The sequence below is a fragment of the Amphiprion ocellaris genome, chromosome 15, assembly GCF_022539595.1.
Source record: "Amphiprion ocellaris isolate individual 3 ecotype Okinawa chromosome 15, ASM2253959v1, whole genome shotgun sequence".
NCBI classification, from domain to species: Eukaryota; Metazoa; Chordata; class Actinopteri; family Pomacentridae; genus Amphiprion; species Amphiprion ocellaris.
Window position 1 is genome coordinate 10105995 of NC_072780.1, and position 27811 is coordinate 10133805.

The following is a 27811-nucleotide window of genomic DNA, read 5'->3' on the forward strand; positions in this document are numbered from 1 at the left end:
AGCCCACCGCGACAAAATCATATAATATCCCCGTATAATAATGCATGATATTGTCATTTTTGCGCAATTTTATCACTAATAGCATATAGAAAGTTTTAAATATTTTCCTTGTGATATTGCAGATGTATTTTATTATCCCCCTTTCAGTTACATTATACAGCGAATATCTGTTGACTTATTATATAGTTTTCTCCCGCTGAAAAACATGTGAATTAGGTCAAAACACAACTCCTAATAAAAACAGCACACAATACAAATACTCTACACACACATAACAAAGGGACCGGTCCGGTGTGACCCTCCCTCCCCTCCCGGTTGGCGCAATGAACCGTATGCTCTCTCTCATCCTTTCCCGTCATGCAGCGCTGTTGCCTGCTCCTCCGTCGAGCCGCCATGTTGTCGGAGTGAAAGCCTGGGGTGTAAGAGAGAAACTGGGGCCGAAATCCGCGACCATCCACCCTCTCCGCCGGTGAGTATCGCCTCGTCTCCGGTCGTGGTAGCACGGGACATGAGTTATCCACCTACCGGTGCCGGTATTGTCGCTCTGGCGGCTCTGAGAGGGGCTAAACGGGAGTATTTTGCGAGGCTGTAGCGGCTGCCTCCCTTTCTGCTGGCTGCCTTCTTCCTCCCGTTGTGTCGGTCTTCCGCTCCAGACAGCTCTCGGGCCTTTGTTAGCATCCGCGTCACCGGGACCTGTGGGGCTCCGGGCTCGGCAGACAGGTGGAGACCTCCGGGTGTTTATTAATAACAAAATAATTATGTTAGGAGGCTGCTGCCACCGTTAAAAACATTGCGTGGAACCCGTGTTTAGCCACCGGTTCGCCCGGGCTGAGCTTGTGTCGGGAGGCCGTGTTATTGTTGGTAGACATGGGCAGTGGACCCTCCATAACAGATCCCAGGCTGGCGTGAGTGGCGGCAGATGCATGTAAAGGAAACCCCCGGTAATTGTCACGACCGTTTTTCCATCACATATTGTGTTTGGTTTTGATGTGTCATGTCTGTTGGGGGAGAAGTGTCTGTCTGTGTTGAGACACCTAACGTTATCTCCTGCTAGCTGCAGGTTGCCTGCTCGTATTGTCACACCCCTGTCTGTGTCCGGTATGCGGTGGATTGATCCCCGGTATTGAATGATTAACCCAGTTAGACTATGGAACAGTGTGCCTGAGTTAAACTTGGAGCACACCGAGCCGTGTGCGCCTCTCTTAGGCGAATGGCCGTGCCGTGTGGTGGATTTCCGGGTGTTTCTCAGCCGGATTTCGAGCACTAGCAGAGGAATAAAGAGCTAACATTTCCTTATTGCCGAATGAAGAGTGCAGCAGGAAAACAAAGACAGCACTACACATGTGAACGATCGGTTGGCAGGCTGGTTTGTTTGTATCTTATGGGACTGTTCAGCCGGTCAGCTCGTGGTTTTGTCTTTGTGCAGGGGGGTGTGTTGCATAGTGGTTACAGCAGAGAAAGCTGCATGTGTTTGAGGATTCATAGTGTCAGTGTCTGGCACAGGTAATTACTGTATATGGCTCAGTGTAAAAGGAACTGCTAGTAATTTCCTCGTGGCCTGTAGGGACACTAATATGAAACTGCTAATTTTAACAGAGATTAGAGCTTGTTGGATAAGAGAGGCTGTAAAATACAAATTATATCCCTCTGACTGCTGCAAACCAAATGTTGCCCATGACCACCAAACAGCTTGCATATTTCTTGGGTTTACCACTTTGCACTTAATGACAATCTGCCCTTCAGTCATTACCCAAGTTGAGTAACAAGGTTCCTTTTTTTAAAAGGACCACCAATTTATCTTCATTTCTTGTCAAATTAAGTCACTGACCTTCTCTGTGCAGTCTTAACTATTAAAGTCCCGCCATTTATGCAGTGCAGGTTTCGAAAGAGCACCTAACTTTGACCAACACGGTGTAGGCGGTTGTAGTTAATGATGCTATTAAACTTTATTGGGTTTGATTAACCGGTGTGTCAAAGTTTTCATTAAAATAAATATATTGGATTAGATTGTAATTGTTTGACATCACATTGTAGTTTTATGACTTGATACATCATTGACTATATTTTTGTTGCTACAACATGACAACAAGAGGTTTGCGTGCTTGAAACCAGACTTGGTTACCACTTTATTAGGTACACTTAAAGTCATGTAGTCAATACAACAGCCTTGCCCTAAATTGAACCTTTACAAAGGTGGTAATTTTTTGTGGGAGCTGTTATAGAGAGGTGTGGTTTCAAATTGTGGTCAATTTGGAGGCTCTAGATTGCAGTGCTGTGTAAGTGTATTGTAATAAGTTTGTCTCTTTCCATTTTTCTACTTACGGGCCATCAGTTTGTCTTCACGTCTTTGCAAATAACGTCACTAACCCCCCTTATGTAAATGGAACTTTTTAAGTTCACTTATGCACCTCAGTCTATTGGAAATTTTTTTAGTTAGTGCCATCTAATACAAGGACGCTGTTGTTTATGACACTGTTGAACTGTATTCTGTTGGATTAAATAGTGTTTACTATTTTAATAAAATAAATATATGGGATGGATAAAATGTTAAACACATACCACAAAAAATTTAAACAAAAACTGGACATTGTGATCTTGAAAGTGGGATTTTTTTGTAGAACTCATGTATTAAATGATTGACACCAATAAAATGACAACTGAGTGTGTACTCTTGTGATGAGGCTGTGCCCACGTGGACTTCTACAGTGAGCAACAGCATTGATCTGCCACCATGTTGCACCCAAAGCCATGCTTTTTTGTGGTTTCATAGCAAACGCATGTCTACAGAGAGAACACCTTGACCCAGAGAAGGCTAACTAATCAATGACCTTTAGTATATTCAGATTACTGGGATGTTAGTCTAAATACTGGTTAGGGATGAGAAGTTTGTAGGAGTTTCACAAGTTTCCTGTACTTTTATCTTTGTGGTCCATGTGATGGCAGTTCATGCACGAGTCTTTGGTTTCAGTAAAAGTACAGAGTGGTGCAGTGAAGTTCACAGTATGTCACGCTACTGCAGATAGGCAGGTCAGCAGTTGAATCATCTGTCGCCAGGGCTGGCTTGTAAAGTGATTCTCTGTTTTATATCTGTATCTGTTATCCTAACTCTTGTTCTGATTGTTGGCAATTAAGTAGCTGTAATAGCAGGCTGCCACTTGGCCCCAAGACTGTTACACCTACAGTATGATTAACATTGGTGCTGTCTCTTATGTGGCTGCAGTCTACAAACTTGAGCATGCACTGTAGGCCATTTTCTGGGGAGTCACAAATTTAATTAATGGCTGCTAAACTATTGAAGCAAGTTGTTGGTTCAGCTTTTATGGTTATTGTGGCTTGTGGTGCTGTTGAATTGTACTGTTTTATACCTAGAGGTGTTTCTAATGTTTAGCCTTACTGATTGGAATGCAAATATATTTTGGCCATCATGAAGGTAGATTTTATTGTAGTGCAGTTGTGTGATTTAGCAAATAAACTGGCAGCCAAGTGTGGTTTGCATGCAGTAGTTGTTGATGTATTTTTGCATCTCTGTTGTGTGGTCAAATGTGGGAGGCTGCTCCTATTCTAAAATCACTGAATGAAATTTGGCTCCATTCAAATGTAAAAACATGACTTGGTTGTCTCATTAATGTGGGAATGATTTATGAAAAGATTTACAGAACTGTGGCACTGACTTCACAAAATAACATGCAAATGATGAGATTTCTTTTACACTATATGTCTGCAGCCATCTCTGTTTTCATAACCTTATATTGTTAATGTGTAGAATACGGATCATAATTTGTCTTTGTCAAAATTTAATTGCTGTGAACTTTAGCTACTAAGGTACAAGTCAGCATGCTGGCATAAGACTTTAAATAAAAGTTCACTGTACAAGTGCTATTGTTTGATGTTGACTTTATTATTAAGACTTGATGCATCGCTGACTCAATTTGTTGCTGCAACACAACAAAAGGAGGTTTGCATGCTTAAAACCAGATTCACCTACCAGTTTATTAGGTACGGCTCAGCTAATGTAGTCAGTGCAGTGACCCTGCATAAAATGTATGTTTACAAAAGTGTTATTTTTTTGTGGAAGCTGTTGTATAGAGGTGAGATGTTGATTCAATATTGTGATCATTGTGTAGACTGTAGGTTGTGGTGCTGTGTAAGAGTATTGCAATAGGCTTGTCACTTCTCATTTATGCACTTTGAGCAGATGTGCTTTTAATCTACAGCCTCCAATAAAAAATGAATATTAGAATCTCCATGATGGATTTATTGCAGGGGAGTTAGTTATTAGACTGCATTATTTTTAGGTAGGTACATCTTTTAAACTGTCACTTGTGCTTAGAGTCCGCATGGCCTCTTATGAATAAATTCTGCATTAAACTGGTCAGAACTCATCAAACATTTTGTTTGCTCAAAGTATTGAACCGGTATGCCATGGTTTTTGTGTGACAGATGTATCTCTCTCTGGACAGGCTGTGGTGGAATGAGCAGTGTGTGTGTGTTGAAGAGGAAAGCAGTGCTCTGGCAGGATTCATTCAGCCCCCACCATAGAAGTACATCTCCCAGCATGCCCGTGGTGCTGAGCAGCGGAGGACATGCCCCTCCAACTGGGCAGACCCCTCAGGCCACACCCCCCAGCCAGCAGGTAATACCCACCACCCTGACACCCTCACACCTTTTATTCATTCATGAACAGATGCATTTGTATTTTAATAGAGTTTTTCCACTGTTAGCGGGGCTAGTTGCACTAAGCCTTGTTGTAAACAGCCATGATGGGTAGAGCTGCACTACCCATATGGGTAAAGTTGTTTACATGAGCCGCTAATGAAGCTCAGCTAACTCTGACATAAACACATTATAAGTAGTCTAACTTTCTCACAATAAAGGCATCACGCTGGTTCGCCAATGGAAATATCTTCGCGTGAAGCAGCAACAGCAGATGTTCAGTTTACTGTAGCAGCAACTTAGCACAGATGCAGTACAGCTGAAACAAACAATAAATGAAGAATACAGTAAGGCACACTGGAGTGAGACTAAGTTCCAAACAACACAAATTAAGGCAGAAGGTTAAAAAAGTACTGCGAGCTGAACACAGAGAGAATGTACAAACTGAAATTTTTGTCTTGTATCCAGTTAATATCCACAGTTTAGGTGCTGAGAATTAAACTGGCACAGGTTGGCTGTGTTTGGCCCAACTACTTAACAGCATCATAGTTTGGCATGACACAGCACTGGTAAAGTGTGGTAACACAGGCTACTAGAAACACTGTATTCTAAAAATTCTCAATGACTGTTTGGCCATTCAGTCAGTGTTTTTGGTTGTTATTCCACAGCTATTCTGGCATTGGTAATGCTGTTACATTACCCTGGTCTTGTGAGTCATCAAATTATCCCTGTGTTTATTAGTTTGCATTATCATACAGTAGTTAACGGCAGTAGTCAGAACATACTAACCTACTTAGTTCTGAGCAAGTTTATCATGTTGCCAAGCTTCTCGTGATGTCAAAGTACTTTAAAAGGGTTCCTATGAGCTAAACCCATATATCAGTTCAATAAAAAACAACCAAATAATGATTACAGTGTGTACATTGGTAAGAGATGGTGAATCTGTAAATGTCCATCTATTTAACTTTACCAATAAGCAACTGTTAGCAGCTGTATTTGTCACGTTCAGCATATTACAACAATAGAAAGGGTGCAGTCTGAAATAACCGATAAGGGTATAGTATTCTTTCCAAGTTTTTTGGTCTTTGTATTTGATTCAGAACAGCTCATGAAATTATTGGAACCTTATCTTACTGGGCTAAAGGTTGTTGCAGTGTGTTGGCTGTTATCTGCTAACCAAATGATGCTAGTGAGGTCAGCCCTGCTTATATACCTAGCATCACTGGCATAATAAATGCAGGGCATAAGCCAAACCGACAAGAGCCTACTTCATCATTTAGATCCTCTATTTGACAGCATTATGGCTTCCAAGTAGAAACTTCTATACACATACGGGTAATATTGTTCCACAAAGTTAGTTATGTTTCTAGAAATAAAGCACAAATACTGTGCCATTTTAATAGAGACACCCAAGGCTGGCTAGTGACAAAAATAATCACAAAATAGAAGTGGATGTCGTTTTCCCCACTGTGACTGCCGAGTCATGCTGGAACAAAGCAATAATGCTGCAGATATGAGACTTGCTTGGTCAAAGAGTATGCCTTCACTGAGTGACTGCTGGGTGTAATGTTCAAAATTTAAGCTGATTATGAATATGTTTCCCATGTGTGACCTTTTTAGAAGATTTTGTGTTGTATTTGTGAAATGCAGATTAGGTTTTTCTTGGGTTTTGTAATTATAACAGAATAAAATTGAAAATAATAAGTCAGTGACCTAAAAAATGAATGAATACCTACTTTGATAATAATTTAATAATAATAATTTAATTAGATAGTAAATGTATTAAATATTTGATTGGTGTGGCTTCCTAGACGAGCATTTTGCATATTCCTGTTTTGTATAATTGTAGTCTTTTTTTTTTGTACTGTCTTTTAGAAAAAATTAGCTGATTGATGTTGAGCTCTGGTCAATTGGGCTATGATCTCGTAATATTCATGTATATTAGTTTATCTACATTTTACAAATGGAAATACTAAGTCACTGATTTAGAAAATATTTGCTAAATTAAAATTGTTGTAGACATAATAGAATTACAGTAATACTTAATAGTCAGCTAGCAATATGTCCGTCTTAGTGGTTGTTAGTTTTTGTGTTTGTTAGTAGTCTCTTCAGAGTTATGCACTTTGCATGATAAAACTAATCTGCAGTGCCCTGTACTAGTTGAATAGTAAACTGTGAGGTCGTCTGAAATGTGGTTCCCCATTCTGATAGCATCCTGCACAGTGATAGGCCTGAAGAATGTGGTGCCTCTGCTTCGATAGTCTGTGATATGCAGTGGTTGCATAGCAAAGGAAACATTTTAAGGTCCCGAGATGGTGTCAGGTGATAGTAAACAGTTATTTCTTGATAACAAGGTTAGTATTTTTCATGGCTAATCCTGAAGAGAACCTTGTAGGCTTTCTGATAAGTAGCAATTTAGTCTGACTGACATTGTGGTTATGTCTTACTGCACGCTTTGCGTGTACAGCAAATGACTAAACCCAGCTGTTTCCAGTACATGTTGACTGTTGAATCTTTGATGGCAGTGTTTTGTGGGGAAGTTTGTGTTTACCCTCAAAATGAGTAAGAGAGGAAGGTAACTTAAGATTTTCTGTTGAAAAGAAATTCTGCCTCTTATTTTGAATTTTAGAAAATAGGATGTTTCCCTAAATACCTCGACCCACATCGATGTTTTGTTGATGATGCTGAGTTTTAAAAATGCATATTATGATGAATTGAACCTCCTCGGTATGTGGTTTTACGGTTGGAAAAGATGTTTGGATGAATAGTTTTTAATTAACTGGCTGAAAACATCGGATTGTTTCCACATGTGTATTATTGTTTAGATTTTCTTTAACCTCCTGCAGATGAATCACTTAACTATTGTGGCAGAGATGTTGAGGTACTTGTGTCCATTACTTGTTCTCCATTCAAATTAAAAATGAAACACTTTTTTATTGTTGCACAGAGACTCAAGTCATCTTGCTGAAAACAATATACCAGAGGATTTTGTTGTGTTGTCAGTATTTACATTTTTATTGGTCTACCTTTGTCACCCACAGCATTTCTACTAGTAGGGGTATTTGACTCTTCAGTTGCAGATTTCTGATGTGTGTAGTCCACATGTATTTGAACTTAGGCATGCTAAAATCTGTGGGTGTTTGTATTTTCCTGATAATCAAGTCTATAAAACACTGTTGAATAATTTAAATCCTACCTATAGTTTTATTTCTCCAGTAATTTCAGTCTAATGTCTGTACTTGTGTGTCTCTAAGGGTGTGGCGGGCGCTGGACGTTCCCAGGATGATGCCATGGTAGACTATTTCTTTCAGCGGCAGCATGGCGAACAGCCCGGCAAACATCGCTGGCCCACTGGAGACAACATCCATGATAGCCAGGTTAGTTTGTTAGTGTTTCACAAGTGACGACCTATGCAGCTGTAAAAGCTTACCTCAGGCATCAAAATGAATACATTCTCTGCCTGCAAAATGCTGTTGTTGCTAACATGGCATAACATGTGGGATAAAGAGAAAGTCTTTATTAGTTTGAGTTTCCATTCATAGCCACTGATTCAGTTACATAGTGTAGATTTTAATTGATTTGAACAATCTTTTGAGTGCAGTTTTGGCTTCTGTAATGTTGGAGGCAAATCATTTGTTACGATAATTACTAATTAACTTTGGCAATTAAAGGTGAGTTTATGTTTAATAAATTGGCTGAATATGTCAGGCATTTTTGCGATTCTTTTTCCTGTCTCACTGGGGTCTCTGTCTGCAGGTGCGATCCATGGATGAGCTGAACCATGACTTCCAGGCTCTGGCTCTGGAGGGACGCGCTATGGGAGAGGTAAGACTGAAGTTGATGGTCAGGGTCTTATGTTTTCAAGAAGATGACTTCGTAGCTTCAGTGCTCAAGCTTTTTAAAGGAGGATTTGGGTTGTAGTTACTCACAGTGTACCACCACACTTTTGATTTAGAAATTGAGATTTAAAAGACTGCTTTTGATGAGGCCAGATGCAGTATGTCAACACTTGACAATAAAATGACTTCCCTAGATTTTGTAGCTTGATTAGATGTGTGATTGATGGCCTGAAAAGAGTCAAACTTGGAAAAACAGGAATTCCAAGGAAAGAGTTTATTGTTTATCAGAAGACTTTTCAGGTGAACAAATTGTTCATTTGGCATTGTTTATCCAGAGTATGGAGCTCTGAAAGACAAGAAGAGATTGAGCAGAGGTGCCTAATTTAAGCTGATTGGACTAACTGGTGTGGGTATTTATTTGATAATACAGCTAATGTTGGGCCATAGCTTAACAGTTGATGTTTGTGTTTCATGTTGATTGAATATACTTTTGCAGCTTATGAAGTTTAAAAAATTGCATTACATAGTTTCACAGTTCTTAAATTTTCAAGTCCTCATGCAGCCCAGAGTTTTTGCCCGCTATTGCCTGAAAATAATGGTCGCATTAGAAATAAAGTATTTTTACAATGAAAAGGGTGCTGAGTGTAATATAGCGTGAAGGGAGAAACTTACCCGCTGCTGATAAGAGGCCATAATCTCTTTAGAGTGCATACAGTAGTTAAAACAGTTCACACCCATTAATGACATTTTAAATATATTTGTAAAAATAGTTGCTTCAGCACACTAGCCTGAATTGCTGCAGTGCGATATTTTGTTTTTGATTCACTCATACAGCTAGAATGGTCGGTACATATTTGTTTGGGGTTCAGCCAGAGGTCAAAGTACTTTCCACAGATGTGCGTATTACTGGAAATTGCAATGAATCACTGACTGCTTGACACCAACAATACGGACAAAGCAAAAGCAAAAACAATTTACAGGTTATCCTGTGAGACAGCACCATTTTAATTACCTTTCTGCTCACATCGCTGGTTATAAAAGCTTACTGTTTCTGTGTAGCTAGCGATAGGTACTGAAACGTGGCATTAAACATGCCCTGAAGTTAAATACTGGAGGATCAATAACCTCTAATGCCATCCATTTAGCTGCCAGTGGTGGAGATACTAGGAAAATAGATTTCCTTTTTATTATTGCTAAATAGATGTTATCATGCACATATTATCTCAACAATTTTGTGATGCATTTCTGCTGTTTCCCCGGTTTGACTGCTGAGCTCACAGTTGATCTCTTGTTGCTCTTATGATGTTATGTGTGCTGTTAGCCTACAGCCCTCACGCAGGGTTAACTGAACTATACAAACATGGGTTAAAGATTAAAAGTAACCATTAGCCAGCAGCTTGTTTAACTACAACTGGATTAGAAATTCAGTCTGAAAATAATTTAGAGGTTATCCTTTGAACTGTCACTCACAAATTCAGTTGCAGGGCAGCTGTGGCTATTTGGGTGCTGCAGGTAAACTCTTGCATCATTTACATCCTTTCACTAACTAAATTTTTTTTTTGTTGCAAGTGACAGAATAATTGATTTGAACTTTATTCTTAAGCAAAACTATTAATACTTCATAGTAAATATACTGTCAAAGAAAAAAAATCTTGTATTACATTTTTTTTATTAAAAGTAAAGAATAAACAAAAGAAATTTTGATAAAAGGCAAATTAAAACAATGCTTATTCTGTTCATAATTTGTAAAAAATAACTAAAAGAAAAGATATGAATACTGTTAAAGTACCAAATTGATATGCTGTAGTGGTAAGAGTAGTACTCCTCTACCTGTGAATAGAATGATTTTTATTTTGCCTCCTTTTTCAAATGCTTGCAGTATCTGTGTAACCAGACTAACCTTGTCTTTATTTCCCTATTTCTTCTCTCCTCTGTCTCTATAGCAGCTGCTAACTGGTAAGAAGTTCTGGGAGACAGATGACTCTGGGAAAGATGGACCAAAAGGGATCTTCCTGGACCAGTGGAGGGACAGTGCATGGGGCGCCTCAGGTAAATACCAGTCAGAGGATGTGTTTGTGACACAGTGGCAGACAGCAGGCTGTTATGAGTGCAGAAAAACTTGTGAAACATGGTGGTATCTTTGCAAAAGCGCATCACAAAATCACCACAGTAGTCACTATCTGGAGTTGGAAAATATATATTTAGATTCCTGCCAGAATCAAAAGATGGTGTCAAAGTGAAATCACTCTTACGTTCTTCCAGATGGTGATGAGGTTTGAGATTTCTGCTGTATCAAGTTAACACATTGTAGTTATTTCTGTAGACATGATGACAAAAGAAATGTCAGTGCATTTTTGGACCAGTCTGACACCACTTGTGCATCAGTTCAATTTTGCGAAGAAAGTGAAAGTTTTAATATTGAATTGTGCATTACAGTACAAGATAAATTACATGTCCATAATGGTATTTGAACAGTTTGCTGATAACATACAGCATAACCTTCTGAGCACAAAGCAGTTTCTGAGTGTTTTCTGCTCTTGTTGCATTTTAACTTATAGTGGGTTCATTTTTCATTGCAATATAAACTCAACTAGGCTCCTGGTGTCATCCGCTGAACAAAATTTGTGGGAATGTTCAGACGTTCAGACGACCCACAATGAAATGAACCTGATCAGCTGCAATACTGACATTTAAAAAGTTCTCTGCTCTTGGAGAACTCTGCTGCATATCAAACTAAGCACCTTTAAAACTAACAGCCAGCCACTGGGGAGCAACAGAGATGTTTTGGTTTCACTTTTGGAAAACTGTCATACCGCGGCAAATGCCAGCCTGCAGCAGCAACCTGTGCAAAAATTTCCTGCAAGTTGTGGCTGCAGTCCAGAGACGTGCAAGATGAAACTCATATATCAGGATTTGAGGCAAGAATTTGAAGTTATATGTAAAGCGTGTCGGTGCTGCAAAGCAACACAACTAACTTGTTCAGCCAGATGAAAAAACACAACATACAGCAGTACGAAGGTTATAAAGAATCATTTCAGAAACATTATCTCATTGAATTCCCATCCTTGTCCAATGTCAATTTAGATATCATTACTAACAATGCTGTGCAGTGTTCTATTGTTTTACTTCTAGTTAAAAAGTTTTGGTAGTATTCTATTTATATTTGCTTCTTGGGGGTCCACCGTAAATAAGCAGGACCTGTCTTATTTTGATGCATGGATTTATAGATTAGCAGGAATGTAACACAACATATGAGCAAAAGTGGTGCTGTTTAAATGTTAAAGTGCAATAAAAATATAATGTCCCTAAAAGCAAAGGATAATGCTATTAATTGTGATGATCATTTTCAGTCATAATCATGCAGCACTAGTTTGAAGCAGTCACATTTTAAGCTGCACATTTTGAGAATCATACATAATGTTCCTTTGTGCATGAATGTTATTAATCACACCCTGTCCCCCTTATGACAGATCACTCAGTGTCTCAGCCAATCATGGTGTCCCGTCGACCAGGGCAGGGTTTCCATGGCGGAGGTGAAGTTGGGGTGGGCTCTGTGATGTCACCGCGGTCTGAGAGCGGAGGGTTAGGAGTTAGCATGGTAGAGTATGTTCTCTCCTCCTCGCCGGCTGACAAACTGGATTCCTGCCTCCGAAAAGGACCCTATGTAAGTCTGGAAATGTTTTCTCTTTTCCTGTCTATAAGTGTTATCACAGCCTCTTTAGTCAGACACTTGAATTCTTCCCTCCATCTCAGTTTTCCTAATCATGATAACTGTCGCTTTTTGTGTAAGTCTTTCAGCAACAATCATTGCTTCCATAACCTCAACACACCAGTCTGTCATTTTCTCCCACTGTTTGTCCTCCGTCGAGAGGCGAGGGACATTGTTGTCTGTCACATTGTCCATGTCAGTCTGACCTTCAGGCTCCTTACCTCCGTGTGTTTGTCATTTATCACTGTCATGTCATGAGCACCCCTGCACTTCTGTTGCATCAGTTTTATTTCTTGTTTTTTCTCCTTCACGCAGGGACAGAGGGATGGAGAGGTGGAGGAGGAGAAGAGGGAGAAGCCAAAGACGACATTTGAAGGAGAGAAACTAAAAGAGTTAACAGAAGGTGAATCTGATGTGATTAGCGACGTCATCAACCCCAATGGGCTGCCAGTACAGAACGGCCTCGACGTCGACGTCAAAGAGTTTGGGTAGGACTCTGTATGACACAATGACACATGCATACACCTCATTAGAGAAATGATTATGTTGCTCTATAGACATCCTTTGGATGTAAACTGAACCTCTACTTCTTTCTCGTCCCTGCAGTCGTCCCCCAGGCAACATGCCGGCTCCTGGCCCTGAGAGTGACCTGCTGGGAGGTCCTGGGGGTGTAGGGGCTGAGGGCTTGACACCCCTGGGAGGTGGTGGAGGCCCCAAACCTCCTGAGGACTTCTCTGGTGTGGAACAGGGTGGTGTTACCATGGACCCCATGGAGTCGGTGATGGAGCCACTTCAGTTTGACTACAACTCTCAGATGCCCATGGACTCTGCACCCACTGTGGGTTTATTTGATTACACTAACCAGCAACAGGTAAGAGCTACAGGCTTATATGCATTATTCAGTAGCTGTGTGAGATTAGGCTCACGTGACATTAAACCATGACTCACCTGTCCTTATGCTGTTTGCAGCTGTTTCAGAGAAACAACGCCCTAGCAGTGCAGCAGTTAACAGCAGCCCAGCAACAGCAGTACGCGTTGGCAGCTGCACAGCAGCCTCACATTGGTAAGAGTGTGTGTGTGTTTGTGGATATACAGGGACATTTGTGCAAGAGACCTAAATGCCAACAGCTTATTATTTGAGATATATTTTACATTTAGTTCACACATTTTCTCACTGTCAATGTGAGCCTATCATGATCTGAATCATAATTATATTCTCACAGAGTTGCTTGAAGTTATGAGATCACAGGATTATTTATACCTATTGTTTCCTGGAAGCCTGTCACTTCAACTCAAGGCTAAAGGCTGGTTTGACACTTCTTTAAGGATGTCAGTCCAGTCTCTGCTGTTCTTCATTCACTATGCCGTCCTCTGTTTCCTAAGTAACTTAACACTCCAAGATGTGTAGTGCAACCAATGCATTATCTTTAATGCGTCATCACAAATCATGTGGTTTGTCTGTTTAGTTGAGTAGGAAAGTTCGGAGGACACAAATGTTGTTGTTTTTTATTTTAATTTGCTTTGTGTAGTATTTTATTTTGAAAGTTCAGGAACACCAAACCAGCTAGCCCTGGCTGGTCGAATTTTTCTGTCTCGGCAAATCTTTCTAACTTCTAAAACAGACACTCTGACTTTCATACCCGATTCATACCATTATTAGCCAGCTGTGTGAAGGTGGGAGAAGTCAGGCACCATACATTTTATTCTCACTCTTTTCATTTGTTACTCAAATATTTATGACCCTTTTCCTGAGTTAATCGAAATGCAACACTAGCAGTGTCTCCATGAAGAGATTGCCTGTAAAGGTACATTTTTCACTGCTTTTAAAGTATATCACATCTCCCCCTCTATCCTCCTCTGAATGATCACCAGCTTTTTCCTGGGACTTCCAGTGCAGCCGTTCTGAACAACTAATAAAAACATTAGACTTAAGGCAGACAACACATCCTAAGAAATACTTTTGGGAGGGCATAACTCTCTCCTAATAATGTCCCCCATGTCCATAGATATGTTTTTTTAACAGTTTATTATGTACTAACGTTTTTCATTTAGGAACAAATAAACAGAGTAGCTATATGTCTTGAGGAAACATTGGCCGTGTACCAGTCTAGATAGGGATTTGCAGAGTATCTTTTCAGGTTTTTCATGTGATGAAACTCCAGAAAGTTTGTTGAATTTACTTCATGTGTTATGTAAAACCTCTTGGGTCTGGCTCACCTTTCCGCTCCATGTGTCTTCCAGGTCTGGCCCCAGCATTTGTGCCCAATCCTTACATCATCAGTGCGGCTCCACCAGGGACAGACCCCTACGCAGCGGGACTAGCAGCAGCAGCTACACTTGGTGAGACGTGTGCTTGAAACACACCCACGGCTCAATTTAGATGCTGTTGATCACATACACTTAAACACGGTCATCCTCTCTTACAATTATTATGTGTATTTGTTTGTGTCTAGGGCCAGCAGTGATGCCTCCTCAGTACTACGGTGTGACCCCCTGGGGGGTCTATCCTGCCAACCTTTTCCAGCAGCAAGCTGCTGCAGCCAACAGCTCGGCCAATCAGCAGGCGGCAGGCCAGGGCCAGCAGAACCAACAGCAGGTCGGTCGGCTACACGCCAAAAATCTGACGCACTGATTGACCCTGGTTCAAGATGTTTCTGTCAGAGCTCTTCTTATGTGCCAAATGAAATGTGCAGGCAGTCCTACTGCTGCTCAGGTTAAATCTATAGACAGAAAACCCTTTCCAGCTTACATAGATTATCAGCCTTTGCTGTTCTTAATATGCTTGTGCTTCACCCATATATTCCTATGTAGTTATAAACATGTGGTCTCATTCTGGCTGTTACATGCCACTATGTGTCTTAAAACTTACAACATTAACTACAAGAGTCATACATGATGAACTCAGAGTACTGTGTGACTTCAGTACAGCAGGTTTTGCATAAATTTGCATATCGGTGAAGGCAATTCAAATGCACGTTTTTCTCAATTTGCAAAGGTGATGCGTGCTGGAGGAAGCCAGCGGCCTTTGACCCCCAGCCAAGGTCAGCAGGGTCAACAGAATGACCAGCTGGTTGCAGCAGCAGCAGTCAACTCAGCCCTTGCCTTTGGCCAGGGGTTAGCAGCAGGAGTCCCTGGTGAGTGCAAAACTCGGCAAATAGGTTTTCCATTACTTACGAAGCAGTGCCAACAAACTCAATGACATTCCGTTACAGCATATCTTTGTTGTGAATCTTCAAACAAGAAGCAGTCATCTCCCCCTCCATCAACATGAAGGGAACAACATCAATTTAGGTCCACTCTCAATCTGTCTTTGCTGCTGTCTCCATTGCAGGGTACCCAGTCTTAGCGCCTGCAGCCTACTATGATCAGACAGGGGCCCTGGTGGTCAACACTGGAGCCAGGAGTGGCCCTGTCCGCCTCATGGCCCCTGCCTCTGTCATCATATCTCCTTCTGCAGCCCAAGCAGGTAACACACTGTATTTGTGTAAAGCACATAGTCAGAAGACTTGTCTGTCTTGTGTTATTCACTGTAGGCTGCAGGACAAAGAAGATTGTTATGTACACAAAACAACAGATTACATATTGTGGCCTTAAAAACATGTTCTGAATGTTCCATTTAGCCAGAGTATGCAATTACGAGATTACGAGGCTGTACCTTCAGGTCTAGGGTTAGATCAGTACAAGTGGTTCCCATGAGTCAGTGTTTTTTAGAATCAAGCTGGGTTTGCATCAGTATTGTTGTTGACTTAAAGCGTTGTTGGGGAGCTAAAACAGAACATACTTTAAATTACTTTATTTGATGCACACACATTTATTCAGCCTAACTGTTTAAATATTATTTCCGCAGATTGGTTTGACAGGACATCATTATACTCCAAGTTAAAACTGAAATCACTTTGACCTTTTACTGTACCCTTATCCGACTCGTGTTTCCTTCTTCAGTTGCAGCAGCAGCAGCCTCTGCAGGTGGTGCCAACGGTGGTCTAGGTGGGGGTGCTAATGGTCCCTTCCGTGCCATGACATCCCAGCAGCCTCAGCAGCAGGGTGGCCCTGGTGGGGCTCTGGGAGGAAGCTCCTTCTATGGATCCTCGTCCCTCAGCTCTTCTTCCCAGAGCTCCTCTCTTTTCTCACAAGGCTCTGCCCAGCCTGGACCAGGGTCTGCCTCCCTGGGCTTCAGCCAGCCTGCCTCATCCTCCCTTGGTGCCACTCTCGGGGCCACTCTGGGAGGCTTTGGCACTGCAGGTAGGAGTACATCAGTTTCACTCTGTCATAGCTTCTACTAAAATGTAGCTGTGTCAAGTTTAAACAAACAGCACAGCAGTTGATTAATACTTACTTCTTGTAGACGCTATGCTGAAATTCACATCTTTGTCTCCCTCTAGTGGCCAACTCGAGTGGTGGCAGCGGTTCCAGACGGGACTCCCTGACAGGCAACAGTGAGCTGTACAAACGCACACCCTCCAGTCTCACCCCGATCGGCCACGGAGGCTTCTATAACGGCACCTTGGGCTTCAGTCCATCCCCTGGCCCTGTGGGCATGCCTCTACCCAATCAGGGGCCCTCCCATTCCCTCACTCCTCCACCCTCCCTGTCCAATCACAGCTCCTCATCCAACCTCAATCTTGGTGAGTCTCTCTTTGATTTTGGTGACTGCTTACCAGTAAGATGTTGTGTGCCTTGTTATTGCCCATGAAATACCTGTTGTCATGATTGTGACTCAGTGGAAACTATATTTACATTCTGCAAAATATCAATTAACGTCAACATTTTATAGTTGGTTTTAAGCAGTTGGTTTAAGTTAGTCGATGTGTGTCACAATTTATAAGAACATTTGTTGTGTTAAGTAAACCTATAAAACCTTCATGATCCAGACTTTTATGAGCTGAATTTATTTTTAGGTTTACTGAGCTTTATGTATGTAATGGTTTTGAGCAGGACTTGAACCTATGTAGGGTTTTGATGTAGATAATGTTGGCAAATGTCCAGGCATGTAATAGCTCAGTATTTGGTGTAAGCTGAACATTTTTGTACATTACTGTCTTGTAATCTTAAATCCTAAAAATGTAATATGTGCGTTTTTGTGTAGTGCAGAATGTAAATGGCATTTAGACGCTTCAATTTTTTTAAAAATTCAGATGTTAAACATGTCCTGTTTAGCTCAAAATCAGCTGCTGTTCAGTTAGTGATTTTCTAAGCCAGAAGACTAAAATGTGACAGTAGACTTGTAAGGCAGTTTGTTTTGAAGATTTAATTACCCACCATGGCTTCTGTTGCATCCTCTGTGTTTTGCATGATTGACAGTTGGCAAAGTGGAGTGTAATGCAAACAGTCCACTCAAGTCTGATGAAACAACAGTCAAATAAACTGACAGCCAAGTTGAGGCTTCATTATCACCACAATCCATTGCTTACCTTTGGCTGCTTTCAAGTATTTGTAGGTGTCACACTGTACGAATATAAACTGCGATAAATGGTGTCTTTTAAAAGGGGAAACTCAGCACTGAAATTCTCAGCTACACCGAGTACACACTCTAAGTGGCATATTTATAGTCTGTATAGGGTTTGACTCATTCTCCTCCAGCAAACATATGACAAGTGTTTAGCTACCACCTGGTTCATATGCTGCTTGAGAATGCTGCTTTATGTGCATTTACAGATTTGTTTTAATTTTACATATACAGCAGGTTTGACTCTGTGTCATGAGCACTTTCAGAACAACACCTACTGCAGCTGTATAATGCATTAAACCTGCAACAGAACTCATCATTGTTCAATTAGGCTATGTCAAGGAGGTCAATAATTTTGAAATAATAGTGTGTGGTGTCATTGAATTTAATTTGGATTTTGGACACACTTTTTATGGGCACCTTCATATTTTAGGCAGTGCTGCCATCCAGTGCTATGTTTCTGTGCTGCAGAGCCCAAATGTAATTTTTATGACACAGTGTGAAAATTTTAATGCTGCAGTATCATCAATTAAGAAAAAAATCCATCTTAACCAATGCAATGAATCGTCATTGCAGCAGTGTTTGACGAGACAAAGATGTTTAAGTTCATGTGTTCATGTAAGTCTTGTTTTTGCCGCTATAGCACATTTATGTGTTTGCATATGTAGGAAGAAACTATATTTAAAACAGTTTTCTTAAATATATGCATGGAATTGGTATTATGTTGATAATTTTTACTACTGTTCTTGTATTAACACTCAATTTAATATAATGTGGCAGCTTGTCTTGAGCCTGGTAATTATTTTATTTTGTGACAATCAACTCCCTATTCTCTCTGACACCTCAGGAGGCCTGACCAATGGCAGCGGGCGTTTCATCTCTGCAGCTCCAGGAGCGGAGGCCAAGTACCGCAGCGCTGCCAGCTCAGGCTCCTCCCTCTTCTCACCCAGCAGCCAGCTGTTCCCGTCGTCACGGCTACGCTATGGCATGTCAGACGTGATGCCATCGGGCCGGAGCCGCCTGCTGGAGGACTTCAGGAACAACCGCTACCCCAACTTGCAGCTCCGAGACATCGCTGGCCACATCATGGAGTTCAGCCAGGACCAGCACGGCAGCAGGTACGCAGCACCAAATCACTTTAGCTCGAAATATCACACAAAGCACTTATGAACCACCAGTGCCCTCCAAGTCTGTCCCAACTTGATTAAAGAGCTTCTTAGACAAGTCAGAGAACATCACAATAATGTCTGTCAATCCGGCATCAAAATTTGACCGCTGAAGGCCCCAATATACCGCAATAACAGCTGTCCAGTAGGTTAACTGAATATCACATAGGAGAACATAGGTCCAATAAAATGCTGGTTGCAGTCTGTGTTTTACTGTACAGTATTAGTTTTTAGCTATACCGCATTGTACAATGAACGTGTGTTAAATTGTAATGATGGTAAATACAAAGAAAGGCTGCAGCTAATGATTATATACATAGATTAATATGCCAGTTCAAATTGCTTATTTTGCATGCCTGAACGTTTACAAATGACATGCAGCAAATCCTCACAAATGAGAAGCTGCAACTCCTAAACTTAACTGAATATTTAATTAATTTAAGTTGTTAATGATTTATATTCTGCCAATCAACTTACCGATATTTTGGCTAGTCTTTTGATCAATGAGCATGCCGTCAGCTTGCATCATCCATCTGTGCCACTTTATTTAGAAAATTTAGTGTTTAAAAAAAATAAGCTTTGTCTAATACTCTGGTACTTGGTGTGTAAATGAGGGCTGCAGCAGCAGTCACACTGAGCATTCAGTTCAGTCAGCAAATCCTAAAATCAAGTATCAGTGGATGTGTCCCACATTGTGTGAGTACAACCATATTTCTGGTTGATAAGGCTTTTTTTTCTCCCAAACTGACCATTGATTACATGTGGGATGGAGTGAAACGTTGTGCTGTTTAGGAGCCTAAAGGCAGTTCTGGAAAACAACCCTGGACAAGTTGCTGGATCAAAGTTCATGTTTCTTTTTGCGCTCAACAGATTCTGTGAACAGGCTGGATTCGTTGTTGTCTCCATGTCAAAGGCCTCTGGACATTCCTGTTTATCCTTCACTGACAAAACTACCCTTCCATATTTTAGGTTTATGCTCAGTTAATGCTGGTGAAGGCTCTGAATAGCTAAGAGTGCGAAAACACAAGAAATGTACAAGACGTGGCCTCTTTTGTGTGTTTTGTGATGCTTTAGCCTGTATATCTAAATGACTTTTATTAATTTTAACAATTAAGACCAAAGCATCATTAATCTGTCACCATCTCTGCCCTGTTCTGAGTCAGTCCAGTGATGTGCTAGTTTAGAGGCAGGGGGCCCCGGAGACCATTCTGGGGTCCTGGTTTCTGGGTCTGTTGGGGTTTAACCGGCCATGCCTCAGATGCAGACTTTTCCACTGAAATAGTCTAAAAATACATCAAGACGTCCAGTGTGCACATACCAGACATTTTCTTTCCTCAGTTTCTTCAGCATCACTGTCCTCTTTATCTCTCTCTTTGGTCTGGCATCCATCACGTCACCTCACAGGCTGCTCGGTTCCTTCAACACTATTTTTTTTCCACTCTGAATTTCATCTCCTTTTGTCTAACTGTTCCCTCAGGTTAAGGATATAGGAGCAGCTGTCTCACTTTATTGCTCTGTCACTCTCTGATGTGTTTATTTGTCTTCAATTTCATCCAAACTTTCTAAATCCCCTTTATGTACTAAATGGATTTTAAGAAAGTGGTCTGTATACTTTCTCATGTGGCTTTTATTCAACGAAAATAAAGAATTGGAAAACAAAATGAGTACAAAAGACATCTGCCGAGTCTAATTTAAAAGATGTCTGACGTCAATTTAATTCTCATCCTCTTTGTCTCTTTAAGGTTTATCCAGTTGAAATTAGAGCGAGCAAGTTCAGCGGAGCGCCAGCTTGTCTTCAGTGAGATACTCCAGGCGGCCTACCAGCTCATGGTGGATGTCTTTGGAAATTATGTCATCCAGAAGTTCTTCGAGGTGCGTATGACAAGCTGATATTTCTCACCAGTGAGTGTGTCATGTGTGATTTGAGCCAGCAACACTGAATACGTGGGAAAATCCCAAGTCAGTTATTCTTCAGAACAACACCAGGTTTTTATGAGCTTCATAGCCTGTTTGGATGTGTTAAATGAGCTCCATTTTGTCATTTATTGTCAAATGGATTAGAGGAGTTATGAGCTTGTTTTGTGTTTCAGTTTGGCAGCCTGGACCAGAAGCTGGCTCTGGCAGAGAGGATCCGAGGTCACGTGCTGTCTCTGGCCCTGCAGATGTACGGCTGCAGGGTCATTCAGAAAGCTCTGGAGTTCATCCCCTCAGATCAGCAGGTCATTGTAAGTACACCCGTGCCCGCTTGAATGTGTGAGTGTAAACAAGGGAAACAGACTGTACCTTTGCACTAAAATGACCTTAATTAAACACATCCTGTCACAGCCCTGCTGTGATTTGGTTTTTACTAAGAGACGGAAAATGAGCAAAATATTCTAGTGTTCCAATTTCAAGCATATCCGCTACATATGCTCGTAATTCAGTTGTGAATGAGCGTTTATTTTTCATAGATCACAACTTTTTATCAAGCAGAATGTCTCATCAATGAAGAGATGCACTTCTCAAGCTGAAATAGCATTTTTCATCTACTTTATTTTGTTGCTGTCTTGTCTAACAGCAGGTTCCCTACAAGCACTCTAGGCTAATGACACCACAGTTTATATGCAAATGTTGAACTGCGGGTACTAAAATAAATCTATGTTCATATCAACAGGAAATAATTTTGCTTAAATTAAGTGTTTTCGGAAAAGGTAAGCTTTGTGTGTATGTGAGAAAGCAACTTATCCATCTTTTCTTAATGGACCCCGGTAGATTTCTCCAGGGCACCTGTTAAAAGCCCAGTGTTATTTGTTGGGCTGTGAGCCACAGTGAAAAATGACAGAGTGTTTGCAAAATGCCTTCAGGTAAGATTTGATTTCTCATAAACAATTACATGTCCCTCTCCACACTCTGCCTCCCTCTTGCTTTGCTTTTTCTTCCTCCTCCTCCCCCTCCCTGCAGAGTGAGATGGTGCGGGAACTGGACGGCCATGTGTTGAAGTGTGTGAAGGATCAGAACGGTAACCACGTGGTGCAGAAGTGTATCGAATGTGTCCAGCCTCACGCACTGCACTTCATCATTGACGCCTTTAAGGGACAGGTAGGTCCCCTCTGTGCTCGCTCAAAAAATATTTCCACTTTCAATCACTGACGCCTGCTGGTGCTTGGCTGACATCCACATACACATTCACTGTCGCTGCCTTGAGGCAGCAAGCATATTGTCACCGCCAAAGTACATAGACACACATACTCAGTCCTTTTCAGGGACAGAGTACGTTGCCTTGGCAACAGAACCTCAGCCCAGTGGCAACAGCCATCTTCTACCCACTAGCTAAATGTTACATTAACATAAAGTGCTAAAAGACAGATTTTGACTATTTGTGCATTATCCTTTTGTTAAGTACGCATGAAAGGTTTCAGTTTTGAGACATCACTTAAGATGCTCTGACAGTAAATCTCACTGATGTGCGAGTGTTTAGCTTCTCAAGCATTAGCATGTTGTGTAATTGCATGTTTTCCACTTGGTGGCTCAGATTTGTTTGTGCAACTGAAAGCATGTCAGGAATTAGTTTTTACCTTCCCTGCAGGGGTGGTCTGGGTGTGTGAAAGTATTCCTCTGATAGTTTGCTTCTGCTTTTCAATGTACACTCTCACCACAAGTGAGAGGAATTTGAATCAAGGTACATGAGTGCCATGTTCACCTCACTGTTGCTGTGTGTTTGTCTATGAGACGACTGACGATGTATATTACATGTGTCTCTCAGGTCTTTGCCCTCTCCACTCACCCTTATGGCTGCCGAGTCATCCAGCGCATTCTCGAACACTGCCTTCCTGAACAGACGCTGCCTATTCTCGAGGAGCTCCATCAACACACAGAGCAGCTAGTGCAGGTAATACATAAACATACAAACAAGCACTCTGTGCTGTCTGTTTTTACCAATCTTGACACCTCAAGTTGGCTCAAATGAAGCTCCTCTCAGAGCTTCCAGATTTTTGAAGTTGGCTATGTTTGATGTGACGTCAGAGGCACCAGCTGTCCTCCTCACGTTTTAGTTAATGTGTCTCTGTGGCTTGTTTTATTTAGGACCAGTATGGCAACTATGTGATCCAGCACGTTTTGGAGCACGGTCGAGCTGAGGATAAGAGTAAAATAGTGGCTGAGATCAGAGGCAATGTACTGGGACTCAGCCAGCACAAATTTGCCAGGTAAATTCCAGTGCAAACACACACACACTTTTAGGTATCATCGTATTCCATCTTCTTTTATAAGATAAGATTTAAGGTTTTCCTTTTGTTTCCTCTCAACTGCATCCAGACCTGGAACTGAGTTTTTATTTCCTTCATATTTTTTTAAAATGTTTTCCCACCATGCTACATTTCATGTGGGACACTATGTTGTTACTCTGAATACATAGACACATTTTTCAGAGCATAATTACTTCAGAATCGTAAAGTAGAAGCTTCATAGTTACATCACAAGTACCCCATATGGTGTAAATGATGTGAGTAGATTCTGGAACTTGTTTCTGCATACATTTGCACACTAATGAGGAACAGCACATTTTCTGAAATTGCTTTTAAATGTAGGCAAACAGCTTCAAACTGGTGACAGGTATGTCGCATGCAAAGACCAACACGTTGGTGTAAAACATGTTTGTTTATCAAAAAGCGAACTGTCTGAATTGAGAGGAAACAAAACTTTTTCTTGTGAACGTGATAAACTATAACAAACTACTAGTGTTTTTCTTTTGTTATGAACATGATGTGCCTCTTGTTAAATCCACGTTCTTCTGTCTCCAGTAATGTGGTGGAGAAGTGTGTGACCCACGCGTCACGGGCAGAACGGGCAGTACTGATAGATGAAGTGTGCAGCCTGACTGAGGGCCCCCACAGTGCCTTATACACCATGATGAAGGACCAGTACGCCAACTACGTGGTGCAGAAAATGATTGATGTGGCCGAGCCAACGCAGCGCAAAATCGTAATGCATAAGGTTGGTGGAGGGGCAGGAGCTGTTGTACGTGTCGCATCAAAATACTGGGATAAAGGATGTGGGGTCCAGACTTGTTCAAGTCCAAGGTTTATTGCAGTTACTCACAAGCCTTGTGGTATTCAGTGAAATTTTCCATTATAATTTTGCCATTGTAGTGGGCCAAACATTTGTGCAGGTTCTGACCACTGAAGCTGAACCTGTAGAACCTCTTTCAGGGCTGTTTTCATGGTAGAAAATATACCACCCGGTCACACACTGATATTTTGTTGGACTGCCTTTAGCTTTGAGTATGGCACACATTCGCTGTGGCATTGTTTTGATAAGCTTCTGCAATATCACATTTATTTCTGTCCAGAGATGCATTCATTTTTCACCAAGATCTTATATTGATGATGGGAGAGTCAGACCACTGTGCAAAGTCTTCTCCAGAACATCCCAAAGATTCTCAATGGGGCTGAGGTCTGGACTCTGTGGAGGCCAATCCATGTGTAAAAATGACGTCTCATGCTCCCTGATCCACTCATTCACAATGTGAGCCCCATGAATCCTGGCATCGTTATCTTGGAGCATGCCCATGCCATCAGGGAAGAAAAACTCCATTGATGGAAAGACCTGGTCATTCAGTATATTCAGGTAGTCAGCTGACCTCATTCTTTAGGAACATAATGTTGCTGAGCCTGACCAACCCCAGATCATAAACCTAACCCCCACAGGCTGGTAGACACTAGCCATGATGAGTTCATCACTTCATCTGCCTCTCTTCTTACCCTGATGCCCCCATCACTTTGGAACAGGGTAAATCTGGACTCATCAGACCACATGACCGACCATGTTTATTCCTCAAAAATGATGGTTCACCACAATCCTTCAGGTTTTAATAATGCGTTGGACGGTTCTTAACCTGATATTAGTAGTTTCAGAAATGTCCTTAGTTGTTTTCTTTACTTGATGCAGATCAATAATTTGACCCTTCTGAGACAGATTAACATCCTTTCCATTATCACAGGATATGTCTTCCAACATGGCTGTCTAAGAAATGAGAAGCTCCTCACTGCATCAGCTAGGGTTAAATAAGTTGTTGCAGCTGAAACGTATTCATCACTGCAGTAATTATCCAATGGAAGGCTCTTACCTATTTGCTTAGTTACATCCAGGTGGCGACTTTCTTTTGGCCAGGCAGTGTTTATCTACTCCAGGGTAGATACATCTCAATGCTGTGCAGGTCTCGACACTGACTGCTTAAATTTGGAGAGGACTGTGAGCGCTATTTTTTTCTGCCATTTCAACGTCCTCATTGAGTAGCAGTGTTGTCCTCTCTTACATCACCATCATCAATGTAAAACTGACCACATAGTTTAACATAAACTTCTGGTGTTCTATTTCCTGTGCGCTCACAGAGGTGGAATTACATCCAGCAGCTATTATTTGTTGTCATTTTGGCGCCTCAGAGCTGATGTCGCTGTCAAAACTGTTGGATCCTACACTATAATGGAAACAGAAGGATTGTACGGGCTGATTACAGGGCAGTTCCTGTAAAAGTTCATGTCAGCTTACGCTGGAAAGCTGCCTACACAGTTTGTGTCATGCTGGGAGATGCTGTATAGACATGATTAGCTGTGATGGGCCTTTTTAAAATACAACATCTGAAGAAGAGAGCTTTCAGGCGTGCAGACGGGTCAGTGTTGTGGTAATGGCAGCTTTTGAATATTTTACTTAAATAGCATCCCAGAGACTGTACGTGCTCTTGAGTGCACCAAAAATATACATTTTAACAGATGAAAATCTATTTGGAATATGCTGTTTATTAATCTAGATTATTTACATAAACTACTGTTAATGTGTTCAGGATCAATCGAAACACGTCATGCATATCAAAAAGTAATTGAAATAGCTTATTATGACTCACAAATGGAAATAGAGCAGCGGTAAATAAATTACAGTTATGTAGAATGAATGAGCTCTTCTCAAATTTGCAAATGTATAATCACTGACTGGATTGAATGACCCGTTGTTTCATCTTCAGTTGTTAAACCCCCAAAGACATCAGCAGGAGAAACAAACCTCCTCATTTGACTGCACATCAGTCGATCTTCCTCTGGTCAATGGTTTCCCAGGCAACGCAGCAGAGACTGACTTAAATACAGATAAATGGGTGTTTGATGTTGGCAAAAAAAAACCCAGATTGCTCTGACAGTATGCGATTTCTGCACAAAGAAAGGGGAGAGGAAAAAAAAAAAAAAAGGTGTTGTGTATTGTGCATCCGTCCATTTTGACCAACCTGTGTTTTCCTGTGCAGATCCGGCCTCACATCTCCACCCTGAGGAAGTACACGTATGGAAAACACATCCTGGCCAAGCTGGAGAAGTACTACATGAAGAACGGCGTTGACCTGGGTCCCCTCTGTGGCCCTCCTAATGGCATCATGTAAAACCCCACCCCCATGTCCCACCCCGAAATCATGTCTACCACCGACCTGCCCCCACCCTTCGATTCACCTTCCTTATGCCATCACGTCTGCCAGCCCCACCCCACTGTCCCCGTCTGACCCTTCAAGAAAGCACCCTGCCCACTTTTCTCCCTCCGAATCCTACCCACAGAGGACGTGGAGTTACCCCCGTACCACTGTTTCCATGACAACCCATCGGGAGGAGCCTGTTGCTACAGGCAGCCTTATTTTTTTTTTGTGTCTATTTTGTCACCCCTCCCCCACCTGAGCCCAGCCCTGCTGAACTGGGTGAAGGAGGACAGGGGGTGGAGAGAGAGGTCATCCACTCATCGCTTCACTCCCTTTTTTTAAAAATTTTTATTTCATTTCCTCTTTTCATTGTTTCTGATAAACTCAGAAATCATTTCACTTTTTTGCTACTGCTGCACACACAATCCTAGTGTCCTCTCCTCCTCCCATCCTAGCTATTTACCACTATGAGATGGAATGAGTATTTAATTTGTCTGACGTCACAGAATCATAGACAAATACACACACACACACGCCATCAGCTAACCAGCAGACAGATCATTTAGCATGGGAGATTCGTTTTCTGGTCTTGCTTCTATAAATATAACGTGTATACTTGGTGTAGACCTTTGCATATATATATAAATATATATATAAAACTTTGTAGTTTTTCTGGTTTTTGATGTTGAATCTGTATCTATAATGTATCCTAGTAGTGACCACATACTTCTGACTGTATAATTGTACATTTGTAAACCCTTGTAATGTAAAAGTGCTTTACCACCCTTTTTGGTATGAGAAGAAAAAAAGAAAAAAAAGCTCACTCTGGAAAAAAAAAACCTGTGCATTTCAGTGTATATTCTCACTTCCTTGGTTGTGACATATGAGTTGTTGTATATTGTAAATTGTAATATCAAATTTTTGTTTTGAAAAGCCCTTTCTATACAGCGTAGTACTTGTACAAAGATTCGCCACGCTTGGTTTTATCTTTATCTCGTCACTGCTTAACTTAAGACGTCGATCTCCCACTGACTCCCAATCGGACACGTTCTGTTAGACTTAGTGGTGTCTTCTGGTTTATGTTTAAAGCTTTTTTTTTTTGTTTGACTTTTTGACTTTTTTTTAAGATCTTTTTATAGGAATGCTTTACCCCATGAAATGTGTCATGCGGATGGGTATGCTGGCCGGGTGGGAGAATTAACTTTTATTCATTTAAACCCCACCGAAACCCCTCAATTACCCATGACCCTTTTCAGGGGTAAACCCATGGATTGTACAGAGGAGATTCTTGTGTTTTTTGGCATTTCTCTAGTGCTGTAAGTGCTGTATCATACTGTCCATGTCCTTTTGGGTGAGAGAGGCAGCCCGCCACAGCGCGGTGTACATTTGGAGCAGCCTTGTGTATATTTACTACGAGCACACCTGTAACCATATGTGTATAGTTAACAGAACCTGTGTATGCTTATTGCCTGGGCAACTATTTTTTGTAACTCCTGTTGTAGATTGTCTCTAAACAATTGTGTGATCTTTATTTTGAAACCAAACTGAACAAAAAAAATCTTTGAAAATTGA

General features: G+C 41.3%; 1 protein-coding gene across 2 annotated transcripts; it reads left to right on the top strand.

Moving 5' to 3' along the window:
- The first annotated feature begins 317 nt into the window (after positions 1 to 317).
- On the top strand, positions 318 to 27811 carry pum1 (pumilio RNA-binding family member 1). Of its 2 annotated transcripts, none has more exons than XM_023285132.3 (23): positions 318 to 469; positions 4461 to 4633; positions 7908 to 8030; positions 8410 to 8478; positions 10436 to 10541; positions 11963 to 12156; positions 12517 to 12689; positions 12808 to 13072; positions 13171 to 13264; positions 14443 to 14541; positions 14655 to 14797; positions 15197 to 15335; positions 15533 to 15667; positions 16144 to 16443; positions 16584 to 16826; positions 18495 to 18765; positions 20556 to 20685; positions 20904 to 21038; positions 21754 to 21891; positions 22556 to 22681; positions 22876 to 22997; positions 23592 to 23784; positions 26081 to 27811. In XM_023285132.3, the coding sequence occupies exons 2-23, from the start codon at positions 4472 to 4474 to the stop codon at positions 26210 to 26212; spliced, it is 3492 nt and encodes a 1163-aa protein (XP_023140900.1). In that variant the 5' UTR covers positions 318 to 469; positions 4461 to 4471; the 3' UTR covers positions 26213 to 27811. The 2 variants fall into 2 exon arrangements, with proteins under 2 accessions (XP_023140900.1, XP_023140901.1); XM_023285133.3 differs by having other exon boundaries at positions 10439 to 10541.